At 44.2% G+C, this 23,814-nt stretch overlaps 1 protein-coding gene across 1 annotated transcript in view; it reads right to left on the bottom strand.

Annotated features, from left to right (window-relative positions):
* Window positions 1-23,814, bottom strand: part of LOC120065930 (SLIT-ROBO Rho GTPase-activating protein 1-like) — a 162,285-nt gene that overhangs the window by 17,708 nt on the left and 120,763 nt on the right. Inside the window, exons 12-18 of the mRNA XM_039016971.1 lie at window positions 19,274-19,382; window positions 16,950-17,010; window positions 16,072-16,149; window positions 14,018-14,152; window positions 11,430-11,538; window positions 10,472-10,696; window positions 7,634-7,713 (exon numbers count right to left, since the gene is read on the bottom strand). Coding sequence (XP_038872899.1) covers window positions 7,634-7,713; window positions 10,472-10,696; window positions 11,430-11,538; window positions 14,018-14,152; window positions 16,072-16,149; window positions 16,950-17,010; window positions 19,274-19,382 — 797 coding nt within the window. The remainder of the gene's footprint in view (window positions 1-7,633; window positions 7,714-10,471; window positions 10,697-11,429; window positions 11,539-14,017; window positions 14,153-16,071; window positions 16,150-16,949; window positions 17,011-19,273; window positions 19,383-23,814) is intronic.

The raw sequence follows: 23,814 nt of genomic DNA, 5'->3' as shown, positions 1-23,814 counted from the left end.
ATTCTGCATGGGATGTCTGAGTGAGGACAGTGTTTATAAGGTAAACCCAATACAAACACTGTCATCTGCCTTTTGTTGCGAGTGTCTGTGTTGGGAGTACATTACCACACCACATATTATTTTAAATGTTGTTAGAAACCTTTACCACATAGTCCCTTGTAACACAGTCAGTATCACACTAACATGCTGACCAGACCGGACACGTCGCATGCGCCAACGAGCGTCTGCGATGCCAAGGGCTAAAATAGAACTCATTTCTATTTCTGACGCAGATCGTGCTGGAAGTCCTGCCTCTCCCATCTCCTCATTGGTTTATAGAAGCAGGTACCCACGTGCCATCTCCTCATTGGTTATACCCACGTGGGTGATTGAAAGACGAACTGTTTTGCCGGTAGTCGTGGTAATACTATGAAAGTTTAGACGCCAATCACCATATAAATTCAAAGATGAAAAAGCCTGGAAGGAGGAGAGATGACTAGAAACGATTCGGTTGGCTGTTTTATGTGTGGATTAATTGTCGGAGTAGAGGTTCATGTGCATTTCAGGTAAAATAACAACTCAATGTTTATATCCCAGGACAAATTAGCTAGCAACAGCAAGCTAGCTAAATAGGACAAATTAGCTAGCAAGTGCAAGCTAACTAGCTAAATTGCCATACATGTTTAATGCTTTTCGACCTGTCCCCAAATTAAGCTAATTGGTTCAGAGTTTGTTTTGATATTTCAACCTGCGTGTCGTGATCGCGTTTGGTGTGGGGGGACAAAATACATTTATGCACGATGGCGCACGATGGCACACGCGCACAGCCGGTTTGGCTTCTGTGTAAGACATACTGCTGCCAGGTGAGCTAAAAACATCAAGGAACAGTCATATGGGCCTTTCCTCTTAGGTGGTGCCAGCCATGACTCTCGACCAATGACGATACAGCAATCATCATTGGTCAGTTTCCTCCAAACCCCAACCCCATCCACCCCCAAGAACATCCAACCACCAGAACCCCTCAAGTCAGACATGGGGTCCCTGCCTTTCCCTGCTGCTCCTCCCCACAGCAAGGCTTCCTCGATAAGAGGTATCAGTGGAGAAGCACCACAGAGCTCAGATAGCAGGAAACCAGAGCAGTATGTGTGAAAAGCCACCATGACATTCTTTTCACAGAAACAACTCAGTGAGATTCCCTGATGAGCATCCTGGTGAGAGGAGCAGTGGAGAGGACAGTGATTCCAAGATAACATGTACCTTGGTTCTCTTGTTTTTTCTCCCTCTCTCCCCTCTCTGCCGTGGGGAATGACAGGGGTGTTGTGGAGTCAATGAGACATGACAGACAGGAATTTGATCTCTGATTACATTTTAATTCCATAGTGCCCAAGCTCATAGACAAGGACACTCATAGAAGTGCGTGCGCACACACACAAAAATAGCTGAACTGAAAAAGTAAGAGGTTCTGATATAACAGCAGTGCAATGTAGGATGCCGTTACACCCCAGTAGACTAGTCCCATGACTCGCTCTGCTCATGCATGTGAATAGGGATCCCCACCTTGGAGTGAGATACGGCAACAATCGATAAAGTGAGAGGCAGAAAAGCAGCAGCTAGGCAGGCCCCAATGAATTCTCTCTCGCTCGCTCTGAAAATAAATCTAAGATCCTGCTTATCTGCTACAGGACATGATGAGCAGAGACAGATGGGGGGGGGGGGGGGGGGGGGGGGGGGGGGGGGGGGTCATAGGGGAAGAGTAATGACCTGTTCCGTGTTTACTGCACTGGGTAAAGAGAATGCACTACTCCAACCATGGCTGTCTAACACCCTATAGTGTTTGACCAGCAGAGGGAAGGGACATCAATGTATTGACAGAGCGAGAGAAATGGGCATCTAAAAAAAGGACACTGTCACTCGCAGTGACAGTCATATTACGCTACGATGTCATGCATGTCATTGCCAACCAGAAACTTGTTACAGGAGTTGACGAAATGCAGGTCATTAAAATTGAGTACTGTCTGTAGCACGTGAAAGAATTTAGGCACACTGGGAAGTTACAACCATTTTTCACAGTTTTCCCCATGTGATGCACGTGTTCCTATCACACACACACACACACACGTTGTCAGTTCTGTAAATGTGGCCTCTCCAGTTCATCCATAATGGGAGTAAACGGGCTTTAACACACCAGGAGGGCTGAGAGGAGAGGGCTTGGCCTTATTGGCTGGTTACAAAAGGTGGCTGATACAACAAGAGCTAACAAAGACATTGAAGCTCTGAAGACAACTAGGATCGAACATTGACGTCATACAGCAGAACTGTAATTCTGAGTAAGATCCTAAGTATTTTCAACCACTAACTGAGGACAATAGGTCTGAATGGGCTTCAAGAGCCCACAGGGAATGGCAATAACATCAGGGTCAGAAAGACCTTCCGCTCAACCCTAACAGGGAGACAATATTTGGACCAATACCATGGTAGCCCGAGTTAGGTTCATATGGTTTATTAGGCTTGCTTGTCCATAATTAATTGCTTTGCAATGGATAGCTGCCATGTGTGTTTTTACCGTTCTAGAATGGAAAACTACGTGCTCTAGTCTATACCATCAGGTGCCATTCATTAGGAAAAATAGTTTTTCTTATTGGACATGTCCAAGCAGTCAGTCCCTCCCCCATTTCATTCCTTTTTCTTCCATTTGGTGCCGAATGATCACGCCCCAGGTGTCTTCATTAGTTAGAATGGACATAAATGTGTCTGACTCTGTAAGAGGGTGTGCTAGAAAAGCTATGTAATGAGAAGTGAGGGTTTACATTTCCATCCTGGAGCTCATGTATAAATTATGTTTAAAGACTGATGGTGAATGATGAAAAGGACAATCTAAAAACACTTTCAGACCTAAAGGGAAAGGAGATGGGATTGTGCCTGTTATTATGATTAGGCTACTAATGTGTGTTTTTATTATTCCTATGGAAGCGGGTTGGGCTCCATTGTAGTGGACGGCAATGTGGACGGCTACAACACAACTTTGAAAGTTTTTGTAAAGTTTTTGTTACGTAGTTGTACAGCATTTTTGTAAAATGTTTGTTACGTACAGTGCCTTCAGAAAGAATTCATACCCCTTGACTTATTTCACATTTTGTTGTATTACAGCCTGAATTAAACGTTAAATAGATTTTTTTCTCTCACCTATCTACACATAATACTACATAATGATAAAGTCCTTCTGGGTAAGTCTCTAAGAGCTTTGCACACTTGGATCGTACAATATTTGCACATTATGCTTTTTTAAATTATTCAGGCTCTGTCAAGTTGGTTGTTGATCATTGCTAGACAGCCATTTTCAAGTCTTGCCATAGATTTTCAAGTCGATTTAAGTCAAAACTGTGACTAAGCCACCCAGGAACATTCAATGTCGTCCTGGTAAGCAACTCAGTGTCTACACTGGTTCAGTGTATATTTGGCCTTGTGTTTTAGGTTATTGGGGCGGCAGGTAGCCTAGTGGTTAGAGCGTTGGACTAGTAACTGAAAGGTTGCAAGATCGAATTCCCGAGCTGACAAGGTAAAAATTTGTCGTTCTGCCCCTGAACAAGGCACTGTTCTTAGGCCGTCATTGAAAATAAGCATTTGTTCTTCACTGACTTGTGTGACGACCCTCCCACTCTGTCTGCCATATTCTCTCTTTGCTCTTGTCTCCTTATTAGGATGCCGGTGGGCGGAGTTGGGAGGGTCGTCAGCTACATGGGAAACACCTGGGCCCGGGTGTGTCCCAGGATAAATAGACCTCTTCCACATTCATTGGGGAGACTCTCTCCATGCAGACACCTTCATAGATTTTATTGTGGTATTTTTGTGGCTTTTTGGTTGTTTGCTTTAGCACCTTTCAACACCCCGCATTATCACATTTATGCAAGCAAAACACTCACTTACACTACTGATTACTGATTACATACACCATTGTTAATTGCATTTAGGTTACCTTAGTTAATAAATATATTTTGTTTCTCCATGTTGTCTCCCTTTTGTTACGGGCTTTGAGCCGGTGCGTGACACTTGCCTAGTTAAATAAAGCTAAAATAAAAATTGTCCTGCTGAAAGGTCAATTTGTCTCCCAGTGTCTGTTGGAAAGCAGACAACCAGGTTTTCCTCTATGATTTTGCCTGTGCTTAGCTCTATTCCATTTATTTTTATCCTAAAAACAACTCCCTAGTCCATGCCGATGACAAGCATGCCCATAACATGATGCAACCACCACCATGCTTGAAAATATGAAGAATAGTACTCAGTGATGTGTTGGATTTGCCCCAAACCTAAGGCTTTGTATTCAGGACATAACGTACATTTCTTTGCCACATTCTTTGTAGTTTTACTTTAGTGCATTATTGAAAACAAGATACATGTTTAGGAATATATTTATTCTCTACAAAATGTCTAAAGGCACTTTAGCTGTACAGCGTTTTTGTAATGTTTCCCTGAGAAACAACCAGTTTCTGTCCTATTCAGCCAACCTGACCCCTCTGTAGCCCACGGAGGAGGTGAGTCAATGTATTTGATTTGGAACAGACCCCCCTCGTCTGAGACCGGGTCCAACAGACCAGATGGAAGAGCAGACATCTCAACTCACACTTTTTACTTAGTTTTAGAAGTATATCGTTCCCTGGCCTGCAGTGCAGTGTCTCTGAGGCTGGTTTGAGTGAGGCCTATCACATTAACACAAGCTGAAGTTGTTTAAAAGCATAGACAATACAGATGGTATTACAGACATAATCATTCATCGTCATCACTCCCCATTCATATTTGTAGTTCAAAATAATTCCCCAAAAAGTATTTATATGCTGGGTATCCTTGAGTGACCAACCCACAGGATTAGGTCTCGTTCAAATACTATCGGCTAACCCCAAAACTTAAAGATCCCTCATCACATCACCCGAGGGGGTCCGGAGGGATGCAAAAGAGCCCACCAGGGGCCTGGGAGGGGGGTGCTGCCATCACTGTGTGGCCCAGGTCCCATGGGGTGTTCGCGATACAGTAGGAATTAGAATATGAATAGATGCCCACATCTCTGGAGCCCAGTTCCCTGCCCCTCCAAGGTCATTCCATTTAGCAAGGCAGGATTATCCACACAGGTCAGTGGGCTCTTGGTTTAACCCTCGCTAGACCACAGCACAGACACTGGAGAAAGTCTGGATTTAACCCTCGCTAGACCACAGCACAGACACTAGAGAAAGTCTGGATTTAACCCTCAGTAGACCACAGCACAGACACTAGAGAAAGTCTGGATTTAACCCTCGCTAGACCACAGCACAGACACTAGAGAAAGTCTGGATTTAACCCTCGCTAGACCACAGCACAGACACTAGAGAAAGTCTGGATTTAACCCTCGCTAGACCACAGCACAGACACTAGAGAAAGTCTGGATTTAACCCTCAGTAGACCACAGCACAGACACTAGAGAAAGTCTGGATTTAACCCTCAGTAGACCACAGCACAGACACTAGAGAAAGTCTGGATTTAACCCTCGCTAGACCACAGCACAGACACTAGAGAAAGTCTGGATTTAACCCTCAGTAGACCACAGCACAGACACTAGAGAAAGTCTGGATTTAACCCTCGCTAGACCACAGCACAGACACTAGAGAAAGTCTGGATTTAACCCTCGCTAGACCACAGCACAGACACTAGAGAAAGTCTGGATTTAACCCTCGCTAGACCACAGCACAGACACTAGAGAAAGTCTGGATTTAACCCTCGCTAGACCACAGCACAGACACTAGAGAAAGTCTGGATTTAACCCTCAGTAGACCACAGCACAGACACTAGAGAAAGTCTGGATTTAACCCTCAGTAGACCACAGCAAAGACACTGGAGAAAGTCTGGATTTAACCCTCGCTAGACCACAGCACAGACACTAGAGGAAGTCTGGATTTAACCCTCAGTAGACCACAGCACAGACACTAGAGAAAGTCTGGATTTAACCCTCGCTAGACCACAGCACAGACACTAGAGAAAGTCTGGATTTAACCCTCGCTAGACTACAGCACAGACACTAGAGAAAATCTGGATTTAACCCTCAGTAGACCACAGCACAGACACTAGAGAAAGTCTGGATTTAACCCTCAGTAGACCACAGCACAGACACGAGAGAAAGTCTGGATTTAACCCTCGCTAGACCACAGCACAGACACTAGAGAAAGTCTGGATTTAACCCTCAGTAGACCACAGCACAGACACTAGAGAAAGTCTGGATTTAACCCTCGCTAGACCACAGCACAGACACTAGAGAAAGTCTGGATTTAACCCTCGCTAGACCACAGCACAGACACTAGAGAAAGTCTGGATTTAACCCTCAGTAGACCACAGCACAGACACTAGAGAAAGTCTGGATTTAACCCTCAGTAGACCACAGCACAGACACTAGAGAAAGTCTGGATTTAACCCTCGCTAGACCACAGCACAGACACTAGAGAAAGTCTGGATTTAACCCTCAGTAGACCACAGCACAGACACTAGAGAAAGTCTGGATTTAACCCTCGCTAGACCACAGCACAGACACTAGAGAAAGTCTGGATTTAACCCTCGCTAGACCACAGCACAGACACTAGAGAAAGTCTGGATTTAACCCTCGCTAGACCACAGCACAGACACTAGAGAAAGTCTGGATTTAACCCTCAGTAGACCACAGCACAGACACTAGAGAAAGTCTGGATTTAACCCTCAGTAGACCACAGCACAGACACTAGAGAAAGTCTGGATTTAACCCTCAGTAGACCACAGCAAAGACACTGGAGAAAGTCTGGATTTAACCCTCGCTAGACCACAGCACAGACACTAGAGGAAGTCTGGATTTAACCCTCAGTAGACCACAGCACAGACACTAGAGAAAGTCTGGATTTAACCCTCGCTAGACCACAGCACATACACTAGAGAACGTCTGGATTTAACCCTCAGTAGACCACAGCACAGACACTAGAGAAAGTCTGGATTTAACCCTCGCTAGACCACAGCACAGACACTAGAGAAAGTCTGGATTTAACCCTCGCTAGACTACAGCACAGACACTAGAGAAAGTCTGGATTTAACCCTCAGTAGACCACAGCACAGACACTAGAGAAAGTCTGGATTTAACCCTCAGTAGACCACAGCACAGACACTAGAGAAAGTCTGGATTTAACCCTCAGTAGACCACAGCACAGACACTAGAGAAAGTCTGGATTTAACCCTCAGTAGACCACAGCACAGACACTAGAGAAAGTCTGGATTTAACCCTCGCTAGACCACAGCACAGACACTAGAGAAAGTCTGGATTTAACCCTCGCTAGACCACAGCACAGACACTAGAGAAAGTCTGGATTTAACCCTCAGTAGACCACAGCACAGACACTAGAGAAAGTCTGGATTTAACCCTCGCTAGACCACAGCACAGACACTAGAGAAAGTCTGGATTTAACCCTCGCTAGACCACAGCACAGACACTGGAGAAAGTCTGGATTTAACCCTCGCTAGACCACAGCACAGACACTAGAGAAAGTCTGGATTTAACCCTCAGTAGACCACAGCACAGACACTGGAGAAAGAAAGTGTATGCTTTTCCCATGACGTTCACATCTGGTATGTCATTACATCATAGGGTTACAAGGGTACCTGGTTGAAGGGTACTCACCGTCCTCGCTGGTATGCGTCTCAGTGCCTCCCTCATTGTCCACCTCCTCTATGGCCCCATGCTCACTGTAGGGACTCTCACTGTGGGGGGAGAGAAGGTCAGAGGTCAGGGTTAGGGGTCAGAGATTATAGGTTGAGGTCAGGCTACCATGGATACAATTGTAACCGCTACTCAATTTCATCCATCCTCAGCGTGTATCTTGTTTAAAGTGGATTCCCCCATTTGCATGCTTTCCTTCTTCGGCAATGATGTGACACTACTGGACTGGTGAAAGCAAATACCTGGTAGTAGTATGCACTCACATAGATATCATCTATCAAAGACTTTTAGCGTAGATCAGGGGTGTCAAACTCATTTTCCCCCACAGCCCGCATACAGTCTTCACCGAGGTCTGGAGGGCCGCTGTTAAAGGGGGCTGAATGCACAAATTCCGCATGTGTTCTTCTGTTGCTCATTAAGAAAAACAAGATTTGGGTCATGGGGGTGTGGTTCGATGTGGGTGTGCTATGTTCGCATATCTTACCCTGGCAGTTACTGTCGTTTGTCCCTCCTGAGTCACGGTAGCAACAACCTAGCCACTACCACTTCCTCAAAATATAAATCAATAAATCTGTAATTCATTTTGACGTCTTTGCAGAGCAGGTCTTAGTTGCGCAATTGTACATCAGGTATTTGGTGCGGTATTTTTGTACCCGCTACAAAAGTCAGTGAACTGCAGACAGAATAAAGTCAGCTGCTGCTGGCTGCACTCAGGACTGATTTCTGAGAACAAGTTCATCATCAGCAGGCTGTTAAACTAAAATCACTACTAGCTAGCTGGCTAAGTTTCATCTTTGTGTTTGTCAATGAAGCTAGCTAGTAGTAGCTAGCAGGCACTTTGAGCAGGCAGGCCACGTTAGCTAAATCAGCTTATCAAGTCACTGTCGAGAGGCAACGTGTCGTCTTCGGTGCCGTTTTGTTTTTACAACTTTCTCACTATCTGTTACCAGAGTGTGCACCTGTCTGGCAGTGTTTCATAGCAAATCATGTTACAAAACAGGTTGCGGCAGGACAAAAGATGCTCGCAAATGGGTTTATAATTTTGTGCCAGTTGGGATGCAAGTGTGCATAATGTCAGTTGTCATTTTGGCCAAAACAGTAGCAGACTGGAGTGATCCCTATCAAACACATCAGGAAGTGGCCCCTGCATAAAGGGCTTAGGGTCCAAATAACATTGGCCACGTGTTGTCTTATGTAAACAAGTCAGTCAGAGCTCCTGCGTAATGGACAGGTCTGTCTCACTGACTTGACTTGAGATATTTTGAGATGCACCTACAGCCACATTGAGAGGCATCCACCGACTATTGGCAGCCACCGACTACCAAATAGAGGGCATCATCAGTATTCCCATGACACAGGCTGGGTGCTGTTTATCGGTTTTCAGACGTCCCTGGCATTAATGCCCCTTACATCTTCCACAGATTACCTCCGACTGGCACTTAGCGCCGCTTCCCAGGGTAAAACACCACAGCCACCCGCCTCACCCCCCGGGGGGGGAGGAGGGATGGAGAGACGACAACAAATCTTCTAGGTTTGATGTGGCTCGGTCAGGGATGGTGTCCTGATGGCTGTGACAGGTGATTATCTCTGGCAGAGCAAAGGCTTACACTCTGCCAAGGAACAGAGAGACAGACGTGCTCTTCAGAGGAAGAGACAGGCTCTCCTCACAGCTGTGGAGCCATCCTGCCAAACTTTACTTTGGTCTGTTAATGTACTTCTATGTGATGCACTTCAGGTTATAAATAGTGTTTCCTTCCCAATCGTGATCGCTTCGGTCCATCTCACCTCATCAAGGCCAATATCTAAAGCATAGGAGTTGGCAAGGCAGCACAAACAGATCTGGGACCAGGCTAGTGCTCTTCAGGGGAAGAGAACGATAAACTCTCCCTGCTCAGCTCCTCATAGCTGTGGAGCTAGCTGGCCCAGAGACGTTACTCTGCTCTGTTTTAACGTACTTTTACAAGCTGCATTACATGATGTTAAAATGGTCTCTTTTCTTCTGCGTCTGGGGTCATTATGGTGATCAATTCATTCAGTCTCATTTCGTCAAGGCAGATATCTAAAGGTCTGATACAGAAAAGAGAGCTGTACCCTGTCATATTGTCTCACCACGGACACTTTAATAATTTAGCATAATTACCTGCATTAACTCTAACGACATATTGAGACAGCTGCAGCTCCCACTGCAGTGCAGACACACACATACCGGCAGCATGGAGTATTACGTCCCATATGAAGGGATATTTGGCTGCGAGCCTGAGCTATGATACATTCACAGGACAGGAATGAGAAAAACACCCCTACTGGCTCCCCAGCCAACACCTCAGTGAAGCTTGTCAAAATGACATCATTGCAAGTCGCCCGCATAGTTTCACTAATGAATAACCTCTGACTCCATCGAAGGGCGACCCTGCTCAGTCAATCATCTCACAGGGTTCTCACAGGTCAGGGACCTTCTGCCAGAGAATTGAACACATCTATTGATACAATGAAGAAAAATCATGAAATGTCAGATGAATTGCTGTTTGGAAATTAAATGTTGATTCAAATGTATTCTTCTGTACATTTGTCACAAGGTGTTGCCCGGCACATGTTTAGCCACTGTCATACACATTCTCATTTGTAGACATGGGAAGTCATGAAAAAGTAATGGAATTTATAAAGTGTCTAAATGCAAGAACCCTGACCAGTAGTCTCCGCCAGCCATGCCCTTCTCACACACCCTGCTCAAATCATTTAGCTCAATCGTTCAGCTCACCAGTTGCCTTTCTAGTAATTCTATTTCTATGTTCAGCTCACCAGTAGTCTTCCCCGGCCATGCATTTCTCGTAGACGGGCCCGTCCAGCTCCTTGGTGTCGGGGAAGATGGTTTCGTGGTGGATGATGATGGTCTTGATGATCTCGTTGACGTGTGCCTGGCACAACACCTGATCCTCGATGTTGGGTGTGGGCATGAGGGTGGGGCCGAAGCAGATGGCCAGGTTATAGGGGTCCATCATGTTCTCATCGCTGTACTGGGACAGGCTGGGGGGCAGAGGGAGGACGGGGGAGAGGGAGCAAAGAGAGGGTGAGTGAGAGTGGTAGAGGGAGATAGACAGAGCGAGAGATAGGTGAGAGAGATAAAGGGTTTACACACTACAATCAACTTTACATTAAGTTAGCATAATCTCTTTAACAAGATAAAGCGGATAAACGTTGCACTTCTCAAACACAGAATGTTTATTTGATTGATTCTATCCTCTCACTGTCTGGATAGTGATCAATTCTCAAACATTTTTAATAACCTAACAGATCACACAACGGGATTATGCTCCTCTCTATCAGCTAAGCAGTAAAACAATGAGCGCATTTCAGGTGGAGTAAATTACTAAGGAGTAAATCTCTCCAGTCATCCATTAACCCCGGACATGTTTAATTTAACGCTAGCTTATTTTCTCTCTCTACATACAGTAACAAACAGGAGAAATGTACTGTACAATGATCTTAAAGGTGCAAGTTATTAGGGCTATTTGGTGATTGAGTAACATGTCCCCAAACAGTAGGCCAGTCAATGTGTGTTTTGTGCTTTCAAACCGTATATCAGACAATGAAGAGTCAGTGAACAAGCCTGGGTCATATTATTCATTAGGGCACGCAATGGAAAACCATTCACAACAGGAAACCAACATTTGCCAGGTAGTACCTCCCCCTTTCAGTACATTTTTTCAGTTTGATGCCTAATGAATATGACCCTGGAGTATGGTTGTTGAGGACTTACTGATTGAGAAAGGCAAAAAGGTAGCGCATCACGATGAGGATGGATCTGGGCACGGCGGTCAGGAGAATCTTACGGATGTACAGGGACCTTTCATACAGGTTCTCTATTCCTGGGGGGAGGGGAAGGAGATGGAGAGAGAGAGGGGGAAGGAGAGAGAGAGAGAAATGTTAGTACTATGGGGTTGTATTAAATCATTAGATATTACTCATCATCTAAATGTTAGTAGTACAGACCGAAGCTATTTAGACAATGCGGTTGAACTGTTTTTATCTTGATCTACATTTCTTATTAGTATGCACATATCAATTTAAAATACATGTATCCGAGGTGTGTTTATGTGTGTGTGTGTATTCACACAAGCGGGTGAACAGATCCGCCAAGAAGCCAACACATCCAGAGAACGTATCACTGTGATTTCTGTCACTGCGTCGTCCATGCTCTTCTCTAAAATGGGTCTGACCCGCCACTTTGCAGGGCTGCATATTTAATGAGAGTTATCCATCTGAATGTGACCACTTACTCATTGATACCGAGTGTGACTGCAGGCTGCAGCTATAAATAGCACAGCAGCATATTCAGGCCGAGGCCATTAGGATAGGTCACAAATTCTATAGCCTGGTTGAATCAGACTCAATGCTGCGCTCAATGGCGAGAGCAGTATCTGGAGCCCTCACCAAGTTAACCACTGATGAAGTTGTCTCAGAGCACAAAGCTGCTCCCAATAGCACTATGGATGCTAGCACTGTCCTTAGAATTCCTGGGAAGAACCGTTATAAATATCATAGAAGACAATTGCACAGCTATAAATCACACCGGTATAAGTTCTGCTGTTTCCAGTTCTGTTGCTGCACTAAATATGGTAAGAATGTTACAGTCTTCTATCAGAGGGGAGAGGGAGCGTGTGTCTTCTTGAGATGTTTCAGAGCACAACGTTCTGATTAGAAGTGTCTGGACAAGAATGTCTGCTGAAGCACTAAAACATGTCCAGACCTCATACTGTTTCTCTATCTCGGTCTCTCTCTAGTCAGCCAGAGAAAATGATCTTTGGCATTTTAAACTATTTTTGTCACTACTGCTATAATTATCAAGGACAAAGCATCTCACAAAACATCCCTTTGGTCTCATCTCAGAACGATCACAAATGGTGGAGCACTGATCTGTTTCACTCGAATCCGCCCAACTCCTCCGTTCCAAAGCAGCCCATTTCATTTTTTCATTGACGACAACGATGGCTGCCTGAAATAGTGCTGTCTCCGTGAAACGAGTTTGGGCCATCTGGGAGTTGGCTTTTGGGAATACTTGTGATGTTATTCATCTTACATGAGTACTTAACTCGGTTTCTTTCTGCATGGTTCCTGAACACTTCAGATGGATGCTATTTAAAGAACAGTCACCCCCCCCCCCCCCCCCCCCCCCTCCTCACAATCACCCCAGCCCACTCGTTGTGAATCTCAAATGAAAAGACCATAGACAGACTACACAGGCATTTGCAACTGTACAACAAAGACCAAGTTAAAGTTCAAATGCAGCACTGTCAAAAAGATAGACAACGTTCTGTACCTAGATAAATGTGTTTACCCAGTGCCCAGTGAGCCAACCATTTAAAGTAAAGGTGATACTGTGCTAAATATCTGGCTCATTCTGAAAGGAGTGGAGGGTTTTATTAATATGGAGACTGGTGGCTGGGCAAGAGGCCCACTCTCCAAGTGCTGGTATGTGAAGCCTGAGAATGTAGACAACAGGGAATCCCCATCACTCACACACTGACTGCACAATGTAAACCAATGCCATATCCCTCGCTCACATACACACACAGAATCCCCCCCCCCCCCCCCCCATTCTCACACACACCAAAGGCATTACGGCAAACATTGTGTACAGTACGTGACCCACACTAGCCAGTCCATTGTACTTGAACAACAGTGGCTACTCCACTAGTCCCCCCCCAAAGCCCCCACATGACATCTTATAAAATGTCAGAGCGAGTCCCACAAAGAGCGGACTGAACTATGCAAGACCGTGTCACACTGCCGTTACAGTAAGAGAACAACATGGCCGTCTGTGACAGAGTAGTGAACTCGTCACTGTATGGTTTGATGTAAACACTACTGTAGTTGTGCGTTTATACTTTTCATTACCCAACACCAGGCTGTATGGTGAGCTTTGTGTCCTAGCTCACCACATGAATGCTCTAGTCAGTGGAGAAGACAGTCAACAACACAAAGTGGTACTATTCACCTCCAAGCACAAAGACGGGATAACACAATGCTACTGATGAACACACCACAGAAGAGTAAGTAGTAGCTATGATGTTTGTGATGATTTCCCCATAGTGGGACATTAAGAGTTGACCTGTGGAGGGTATGTGAACACCAACTAATGACTTACATGGCTCCTAGAGGGCATGTAAGTCACAATGTATACACTTCCATTGAATATGAAGACATTAAGTTCAACTTTGCACATTTGCCCATAATATGTGTGGGTGTGCGCGCGTCTGTGTGTTTGTACATGCTTGCGTGTGTTTATTATAATGTAGCACCCCCAGCTGTGCTGGTCCAGAGACAACGTCAAGCAGAGGTACTTACTGACGCAGGAGAGGAGGTCATTAAATCTTTCCTTGGGCAAGAGGGATTTCTCCAGGCCCCGAAAGTAGAGTTTAAGAACCCCGGCAACCGAGTTGATGTCGTGGTTATTCTCTTCATCTGTCAATGGGTCGTTACCTGGGAGATCGATAAGTGTATGTGAGGGTGTTGTATGCAGGCAATCATTACATTTCCCCTGACTAGAAGGAAGTTTGAAACTTACAAACAAGCAGTGCCCATTTGACCAGGGTACATTGTAAACATGTCAATGTTTCTGCTTCTTTCATTAGCTTAAGTTCTTTCCAGTGTCAACTAATTATCTCAAAACAGAAAATTAACTAGCAATTAAGCAAAGTCATATTCTACAGCTCAAATGAACTATATCATTGATTTCCTGTGTTTGCTTTTCCTTCTGTCCCTATGTGCTGCAATCCACTGATGGTATCAAATGTGTGAAGTGTAATTTGACTGACTGAACTGTCAATCCTGGACAGTATAAAAGTATTGGGCTGACTGTACAATAATATGTTAACATCCTACAGTACCTTACAGTAACATAACATCCTACAGTACCTTACAGTAACATAACATCCTACAGTACCTTACAGTAACAGAACATCCTACAGTACCTTACAGTAACAGAACATCCTACAGTACCTTACAGTAACAGAACATCCTACAGTACCTTACAGTAACATAACATCCTACAGTACCTTACAGTAACAGAACATCCTACAGTACCTTACAGTAACAGAACATCCTACAGTACCTTACAGTAACAGAACATCCTACAGTACCTTACAGTAACATAACATCCTACAGTACCTTACAGTAACATAACATCCTACAGTACCTTACAGTAACATAACATCCTACAGTACCTTACAGTAACATAACATCCTACAGTACCTTACAGTAACAGAACATCCTACAGTACCTTACAGTAACAGAACATCCTACAGTACCTTACAGTAACAGAACATCCTACAGTACCTTACAGTAACAGAACATCCTACAGTACCTTACAGTAACATAACATCCTACAGTACCTTACAGTAACAGAACATCCTACAGTACCTTACAGTAACATAACATCCTACAGTACCTTACAGTAACAGAACATCCTACAGTACCTTACAGTAACAGAACATCCTACAGTACCTTACAGTAACAGAACATCCTACAGTACCTTACAGTAACAGAACATCCTACAGTACCTTACAGTAACAGAACATCCTACAGTACCTTACAGTAACATAACATCCTACAGTACCTTACAGTAACATAACATCCTACAGTACCTTACAGTAACAGAACATCCTACAGTACCTTACAGTAACATAACATCCTACAGTACCTTACAGTAACATAACATCCTACAGTACCTTACAGTAACAGAACATCCTACAGTACCTTACAGTAACAGAACATCCTACAGTACCTTACAGTAACATAACATCCTACAGTACCTTACAGTAACAGAACATCCTACAGTACCTTACAGTAACATAACATCCTACAGTACCTTACAGTAACATAACATCCTACAGTACCTTACAGTAACATAACATCCTACAGTACCTTACAGTAACAGAACATCCTACAGTACCTTACAGTAACATAACATCCTACAGTACCTTACAGTAACATAACATCCTACAGTACCTTACAGTAACAGAACATCCTACAGTACCTTACAGTAACAGAACATCCTACAGTACCTTACAGTAACATAACATCCTACAGTACCTTACAGTAACATAACATCCTACAGTACCTTACAGTAACATAACATCCTACAGTACCTTACAGTAACAGAACATCCTACAGTACCTTACAGTAACAGAACATCCTACAGTACCTTACAGTAACATAACATCCTACAGTACCTTACAGTAACAGAACATCCTACAGTACCTTACAGTAACAGAACATCCTACAGTACCTTACAGTAACATAACATCCTACAGTACCTTACAGTAACATAACATCCTACAGTACCTTACAGTAACAGAACATCCTACAGTACCTTACAGTAACAGAACATCCTACAGTACCTCTCTCGAATGAGTTCTTGATGTCATTGATTTCCATCTGAGACCCGGACACACGGAATATCCCTTGATGTTGAAGGCCTGCAGGGAACAAAGAATGGCAGAGGGGAGAGAGAAGTACAGACCCGAGAGAGAGAGAGAGAGGTGAAACAGAAAGGTAGACACACACGTTTAGTCCATTGTGACAGGCAGCCATTATAAAAGACCACCAGTGCAAAAAGAAAAGCCAGTTTAAGTCCCAACTAAAGGCCACATCCCATTCCTCTTGCCCTTCAGTTTCCCAATTAAAGATAATTAATGAGGGAGAGAGACCGCAACCAAGTCTTACTAAAGTGCCCTCCAGCCAGGATTAGCATTTAATAAGGAGAGAGGTCAGTTCGTAACTTAATTAGTCAGGGTCTTCCCCGCTAGAGACGGCTGCCCCAGTAAGACGTCGCCGGTGTCCGCAAAACACAGAGAGGTCATTAGCGTCACGCCTTCAAAAATTTAAGCCGACGTGTTTTGTTGGAGTTTTATTAATGCGTCTCACAGTGATAGTCTAACTAACCTATTTGACAGTGTGCGTGAAGGGAGTGTGTGTGTGTGTGTTGCATCCCATTGGCTGCATGGACAGATGCTGTAAACAAGATGCATCTGCATAGTCTTTCCCATGACTGTGACTAAAATGGAACGGATTTTAACACGGACACGGGAAGAATGGAAACACACAGACAATTAACACTGAAATTGCCGCAATGTTACCCTTGACCAGGGGAGAAGATTTAGCACCACACAGTCATTTTGGACTGTTACACTTAATTGGCCTGCAAGAGGTGAGAAAAGGAGAGAAAATCATAGCTGTCGCAAAACAAATACAAGTAATAGATGGATGACCAGCTCACCATAGAGATTGATGAATCGAACACAGCTCTCCACCACACGGGGAATAGCTTGTCCAGAGTCCTTCACAATGAGAGGAAGGACATGTCATATTAACAGACGGCTCATTCTGACCTCAAATACATTATATCATTCAGTCTTTACATGCTTATTTTTTTTCGAAATGCATGCCTCCATTCTTATACTTAATGGGTGAAGGGAGAAATGACCGGTGACATTTTACTGTAGCCACCCTTATGTATGCATTCATAAAGCCTTTATAATAACTACATATGATAATATAACATCTGCCATATGCATATAAGGGACTACAGTAAAGTGTTACCAATGATCATACTGAAGGTCTACAGAGACAGACTAAAGTTTTGCAGCTGCAGAACCATTCATGCCCAGTCCAGTCTCTCACAATGCCTCAATGATTTTTATAGATCACAAGATCTACCGTAGTGACTCATTGACTACGTTGACAGGCCCGTGCAAAGGGTTTCTCTTAGCCAATACAACTCAATGGGGCTTCAGTGGTACTAAACATGGCCTCTTTTTCTTGTTTTATTGTGTTACGTCAACACTTGAGAGCACACTTGGGACACTGATAAGGGATGTGAGGTTATGTAACAGAGCCACTACCACACACTCCATATGGAGTGGAGAGAGAGGAGGAAGAGTGAGAAAAGAGGAGAGTGAGAGAGGAGCTGTCCCTTTACAGAGAACACATTCCTCCCTCCCTCCCTCAGTAGAAGGGTACAAGAGCTGCACTCCAGAGTACACTTGGCCGAAGTACCAGCTGCTAGCTCCCTGCTGAGGCAGAGAACTCTTACATGCTTCTAATAATGTTGTGGATCGGTTTTCACCCAGGGGGAGTAGACACATGGCCCTAAACACATCAACCATGCCGGGATTCCAGGAACCACCGGGTACCAATGTTCTATAGCTGAGGACTAAGCAAGACAGACTATGTTGGGAGGAATTCAATATCTGTCAATGTAAATGTTGCAAGGTCTGAAATAAGTGTTGGGAATTCTACGAATTTTACAATGTAATCTAAACCAAATTGTAAGTATAGGGTACATTTTCAATTAATAGGGTACAGTTCAAATTGTACTTCATAATCCAGTTGTAACCCTGGCACAGGAATATATGAATAACGATGTCAATAAAATGACATCTATAGATGTGAGCACTTCAGTCTGTCAGAGCAAACCTCCAGGGAGTTAGTATTGCACATCAACACAAACGGGTGAAAGATTATCACAGACAGGAAGTGGAGGGCATGTTCGGGGCAGAAAAAGAGAGACAGACAGAGATAGGAAGTCAGCATAGACAGTAAGACTGTGACAATACCAGTATCGCAATATTTTTTCCATGGCAAAAATGAAAACACAAAGCAGACCAAACTATTGTATGTAAAATATTGTGTGCTATAGCTTGCAAAATAAATAAATGTGACTCTGGATGACAACATAATGATGTTTGTTTCCAACATTAGGGAGGTATTCCTAAAGAAGTTAAACCCGCTTCGTGTTTTGTTTCCTTGCCACGATACTAACGAGTATGGCAATACTGTTATCACCCCGGCCCTGACAGACAGACAGGTAGCAGTAGGGACGGGTCCCTCTCCACTCCACAGTGTCTCCACTCTACCTGGTGTCTGGCGTGCGAGTTCCGTCGTCCGCGGCTACGAGGAAGCGTAGAAGGAAGCAGAGAGAGCGAGAAAGAGGTGAAACCCAGATTAAATCACCACAGCAGCCAGCTACAGTACCAAAGCCCAGCCCTCACCCCCCACACACTGAGAACAGAGCTGGCGTCAAACGCAGGGGAAGCAGCAGGGCATTGTGGGGAGGTGGTGGATTCCTTATCGCTCTGGCCACCATCCCCTGGCTGTCACATATATCCTGCTGACAATGGCTGCTTTCATACCAGCCAGAGAAGAGAGAGAAGGAAGAGAGAGAAATAGGGAGGAATACCAATGCCCTAGCTGACAGCAGTGACTCGGGGGAAAGATGGAGACAAACATCTTCCCTCCATCCCGTCCTCCTTCCCCCCACCCTCCCCCTTCATCCCCCTCCACTGTGCTAGTGTGCCCTCTGCTCTGCCATCATACCTCCTTCCCTGGACGCACTCTGTCAGTAGCAATGCCGCCCCTGTGCTTCCCCAACGTTTGAGACTACAGAGAGAAACGAAAAGATAAAATCCCTGACTGGTGTGGTCAGCCTAATGATCGAACCCCAGGAAAAAGACAAAGTGTGAGTGGTTGAGTTACGGTCATTATTATGGAAACGGTCGGGGAGACGGTCGGTAGCAGTCCAAGGCCAGACTTGACCAGTACCTTGACAAAGGACTCCAGATTGCCATTAAACAACTTAACGTTAAAGACCGAGCGGGGCCTAGCCCTCCTATTTGTGCCACTGTGAGGTTTGGGCGGCACATTGGGAGGCCTGGAAAATGGAGACTGTGTTAGAGAAATCTCCCACCATGAACATACACAGTTTGTCTGAACTCACCAATGTCCGAAGTAAAAAAATCTGACATCTGAGATTTCAGACAAACTACGCACGCAAATGTGAACAATCCTAAACTATCACACAAAAGTGACTTCTTGTGTTGTGAAGTCGTGTATGGTGTCACCCAGCCTGTCCTGTGAGTTTGAGTGTTAGTCGTGAGATGATGCTGGGCCCGAATCCTGATATCCCCACTAGTCTGTCACCATCTCCTAGAGAGAGATTATTAGATGGTTTGATATCCCCATTAGTCTGTCACCATCTCCTAGAGAGAGATTATTAGATAGAGGGTTTGATATCCACACTAGTCTGTCACCATCTCATAGAGAGAGATTTTTAGATAGAGGGTTTGATATCCACACTAGTCTGTCACCATCTCCTAGAGAGAGATTATTAGATGGTTTGATATCCCCATTAGTCTGTCACCATCTCCTAGAGAGAGATTATTAGATGGTTTGATATCCCCACTAGTCTGTCACCATCTCCTAGAGAGAGATTATTAGATAGAGGGTTTGATATCCACACTAGTCTGTCACCATCTCCTAGAGAGAGATTATTAGATAGAGGGTTTGATATCCCCATTAGTCTGTCACCATCTCCTAGAGAGAGATTTTTAGATGGTTTGATATCCTCACTAGTCTGTCACCATCTCCTAGAGAGAGATTATTAGATGGTTTGATATCCCCATTAGTCTGTCACCATCTCCTAGAGAGAGATTATTAGATGGTTTGATATCCCCACTAGTCTGTCACCATCTCCTAGAGAAAGATTATTAGATAGAGGGTTTGATATCCACACTAGTCTGTCACCATCTCCTAGAGAGAGATTATTAGATGGAGGGTTTGATATCCCCATTAGTCTGTCACCATCTCCTAGAGAGAGATTATTAGATGGTTTGATATCCACACTAGTCTGTCACCATCTCCTAGAGAGAGATTATTAGATAGAGGGTTTGATATCCACACTAGTCTGTCACCATCTCCTAGAGAGAGATTATTAGATAGATGGTTTGATATCCCCATTAGTCTGTCACCATCTCCTAGAGAGAGATTATTAGATAGAGGGTTTGATATCCACACTAGTCTGTCACCATCTCCTAGAGAGAGATTATTAGATGGTTTGATATCCCCATTAGTCTGTCACCATCTCCTAGAGAGAGATTATTAGATAGAGGGTTTGATATCCAAAACATCAGCTACTCTTCCTGGGGTCCAGAAAAATGAAGGCAGGTTATACAATTTTAAAACATTACAATACATTCACAGATTTCACAACACACTGTGTGTCCTCAGGCCCCTACTCCACCACTACCACATATCTACAGTACTAAATCCATGTGTATGTATAGTGCCTATGTTATCGTATGTGTGTGTATGCATGTGTCTGTGCCAATGTTTGTGTTGCTTCACAGTCCCCGCTGTTCCATAAGGTGTTTTTTTATCTGTTTTTTAAATCAAATTTTACTGCTTGCGTTAGTTACTCGATGTGAAATAGAGTTCCATGTAGTCATGGCTCTATGTAGTACTGTGTGCCTCCCATAGTCTGTTCTGGATTTGGGGACTGTGAAGAGACCTATTGTGGCTTGTCTTGTGGGGTATGCATGGGTGTCCGAGCTGTGTGCCAGTAGTTTAGACAGACAGCTCGGTGCATTCAACATGGCAATACCTCTCATAAATAAAAGTAGTGATGAAGTCAATCTCTCCTCCACTTTCATCCAGGAGAGATTGACAAGCATATAATTAATATTAGCTCTCTGTGTACATCCAAGGGCCAGCCGTGCTGCCCTGTTCTGAGCCAATTGCAATTTTCCTAAGTCCTTTTTTGTGGCACCTGACCACACGACTGAACAGTAGTCAAGGTGCGACAAAACTAGGGCCTGTAAGACCTGCCTTGTTGATAGTGTTGTTAAGAAGGCAGAGCATCGCTTTATTATAGACAGACTTCTTCCCATCTTGGCTACTACTGCATCAATATGTTTCTACTGCATCAATATGTTTCCAATCCAGACAGTTTCCAATCTAGTGTTACTCCAAGCAGTTTAGTCACCCCAAATTGCTCAATTTCCACATTATTCATTACAATATTTAGTTGAGGTTTAGGGTTTAGTGAGTGTTTTTTCCAAATACAATGCTTTCAGTTTTAGAAATATTTAGGGCTAACTTATTCCTTGCCACCCACTCTGAAACTAACTGCAACTCTTTGTTGAGTGTTGCAGTCATTTCAATCGCTATAGTAGCTGACGTGTAAAGTGTTGAATCATCCGCATACATATAAACTATGGCTTTACTCAAAGTCAGTGGCATGTCGTTAGTAAAAATTGAAAACAGCAAGGGGCCTAAACAGCTACCCTGGGGAATTCCTGATTCTAACTGGATTATATGTGATAGGCTTCCATTAAAGAACACCCTCTGTGTTCTGTTAGACAAGTAACTCTTTATCCACATTATAGCAGGGGGTGTAAAGCCATAACACACACGTTTTTCCAGCAGCAAACTATGATCAATAATGTCAAAAGCTGCACTGAAGTCTAACAAGACAGCGCCCACAATCATTTTGTCATCAATTTCTCTCAGCCAATCATCAGTCATTTGTGTAAGTGCTGTGCTTGTTGAGTGTCCTTTCCTATAAGTATGCTGAAATTCTGTTGTCAATTTGTTTACTGTAAAATAGCATTGTATCTGGTTTCCAGAAGTTTACTAAGGGTTGGTAACAGGCTGATTGGTCGGCTATTTGAGCCAGTAAAGGGGGCTTTACTATTCTTGGGTAGAGGAATTACTTTAGCTTCTCTCCAGGCCTGAGGGCACACGCTCTCTAGTAGGCTTAAATTGAAGATGTGGCAAATAGGAGTGGCAATATCGTCTGCTATTATCCTCAGTAATTTTCATTAGACCCTGGTGGCTTGTCATTGTTGATGGACAAAAAAAAAGTACAATTCTTGTCTTTCATAACTTGGTCCGATATACTTGGATGTGTAGTGTCAACGTTTGTAGCTGGCATGTCATCCCTAAGTTTGCTTACCTTGCCAATGAAAAAGTAATTAAAGTAGTTAGCAATATCAGTGGGCTTTGTGATGAATGAGCCATCTGATTTTTTCCAAAATGTATTTTAAGGTGCCCCAAAGCTTTTTACTATCATTCTTTATATAATTTATCTTTGTTTCATAGTGTAGTGCAGTTTTTACAGTAATTTTCTTAATGGGTGCGTGCTTATTAGTAACTGGAGTAAGTTGTTTCATAAAAGCGTCAAGTATTTAAAGAGCAGCAGTAAAAAATACAAAAAAACTATATATACAGGGGGGTGCCGGTACAGAGTCAATGTGCGGGGGCACCGGTTAGTTGAGGTAGTATGTACATGTAGGTAGAGTTACTTAAGGTGACTACGCATAGATGACAACAGAGAGTGGCAGTGGTGTGGAGAGGGGAGGGGGGGCAATGCAAATAGTCTGGGTAGCATGTTGACTCGAAGCCTCTTGGATCTAGACTTGATGCTCCGGTACCGCTTGCTGTGTGATAGCAGGGAGAACAGTCTATGACTAGGGTGGCTGGAGTCTGACAATTTTTAGGGCCTTCTTCTGACACCGCCTGGTATAGAGGTCCTGGATGGCAGGAAGCTTGGCCCCAGTGACGTACTGGGCCGTTCGCACTACCCTCTGTAGTGCCTTGCGGTCAGAGGCCGAGCAGTTGCCATACCAGGCAGTGATGCAGCCAATCAGGATGCTCTCGATGGTGCAGCTGTAGAACCTTTTGAGGATCTGAGGACCCATGCCGAATCTTTTCAGTCTCCTGAGGGGAAATAGTCGTGAAGAGGGCACGACAAAACCTGTCATTGTGTGCTTGGATCATGATAGTTTGTTGGTGATGTGGACAGCAAGGAACTGGAAGCTTTCAACCTGCTGATGAGCTTTGAGGGCACTATGGTGTTGAACGCTGAGCTGTAGTCAACGAATACCATTCTCACATAGGTGTTCCTTTTGTCCAGGTGGGAAAGGGAAGTGTGGAGTGCAATAGAGACTGCATCATCTGTGGATCTGTTGGGGCGGTATGCAAATCGGAGTGGGTCTAGGGTTTCTGGGATGATGGTGTTGATGTGAGCCATGACCAGCCTTTCAAAGCACTTCATGGCTACAGACGTGAGTGCTACGGGTCGGTAGTCATTTAGACATGTTACCTTAGTGTTCTTGGGCACAGGTACTATGATGGTCTGCTTAAAACATGTTGGTATTACAGACTCGGACAGGGAGAGGTTGAAAATGTCAGTGAAGACACTTGCTAGTTGGTCAGCGCATGCTCGCAGTACACATTCTGGTAATCCTTCTGGCCCTGCGGCCCTGTGAATGTTGACCTGTCTAAAGGTCTTACTCACATCGGCT

The sequence above is a fragment of the Salvelinus namaycush genome, chromosome 21, assembly GCF_016432855.1.
Source record: "Salvelinus namaycush isolate Seneca chromosome 21, SaNama_1.0, whole genome shotgun sequence".
Lineage (NCBI taxonomy): Eukaryota > Metazoa > Chordata > Actinopteri > Salmoniformes > Salmonidae > Salvelinus > Salvelinus namaycush.
This window is presented reverse-complemented; position numbering and strand designations above follow the sequence as displayed.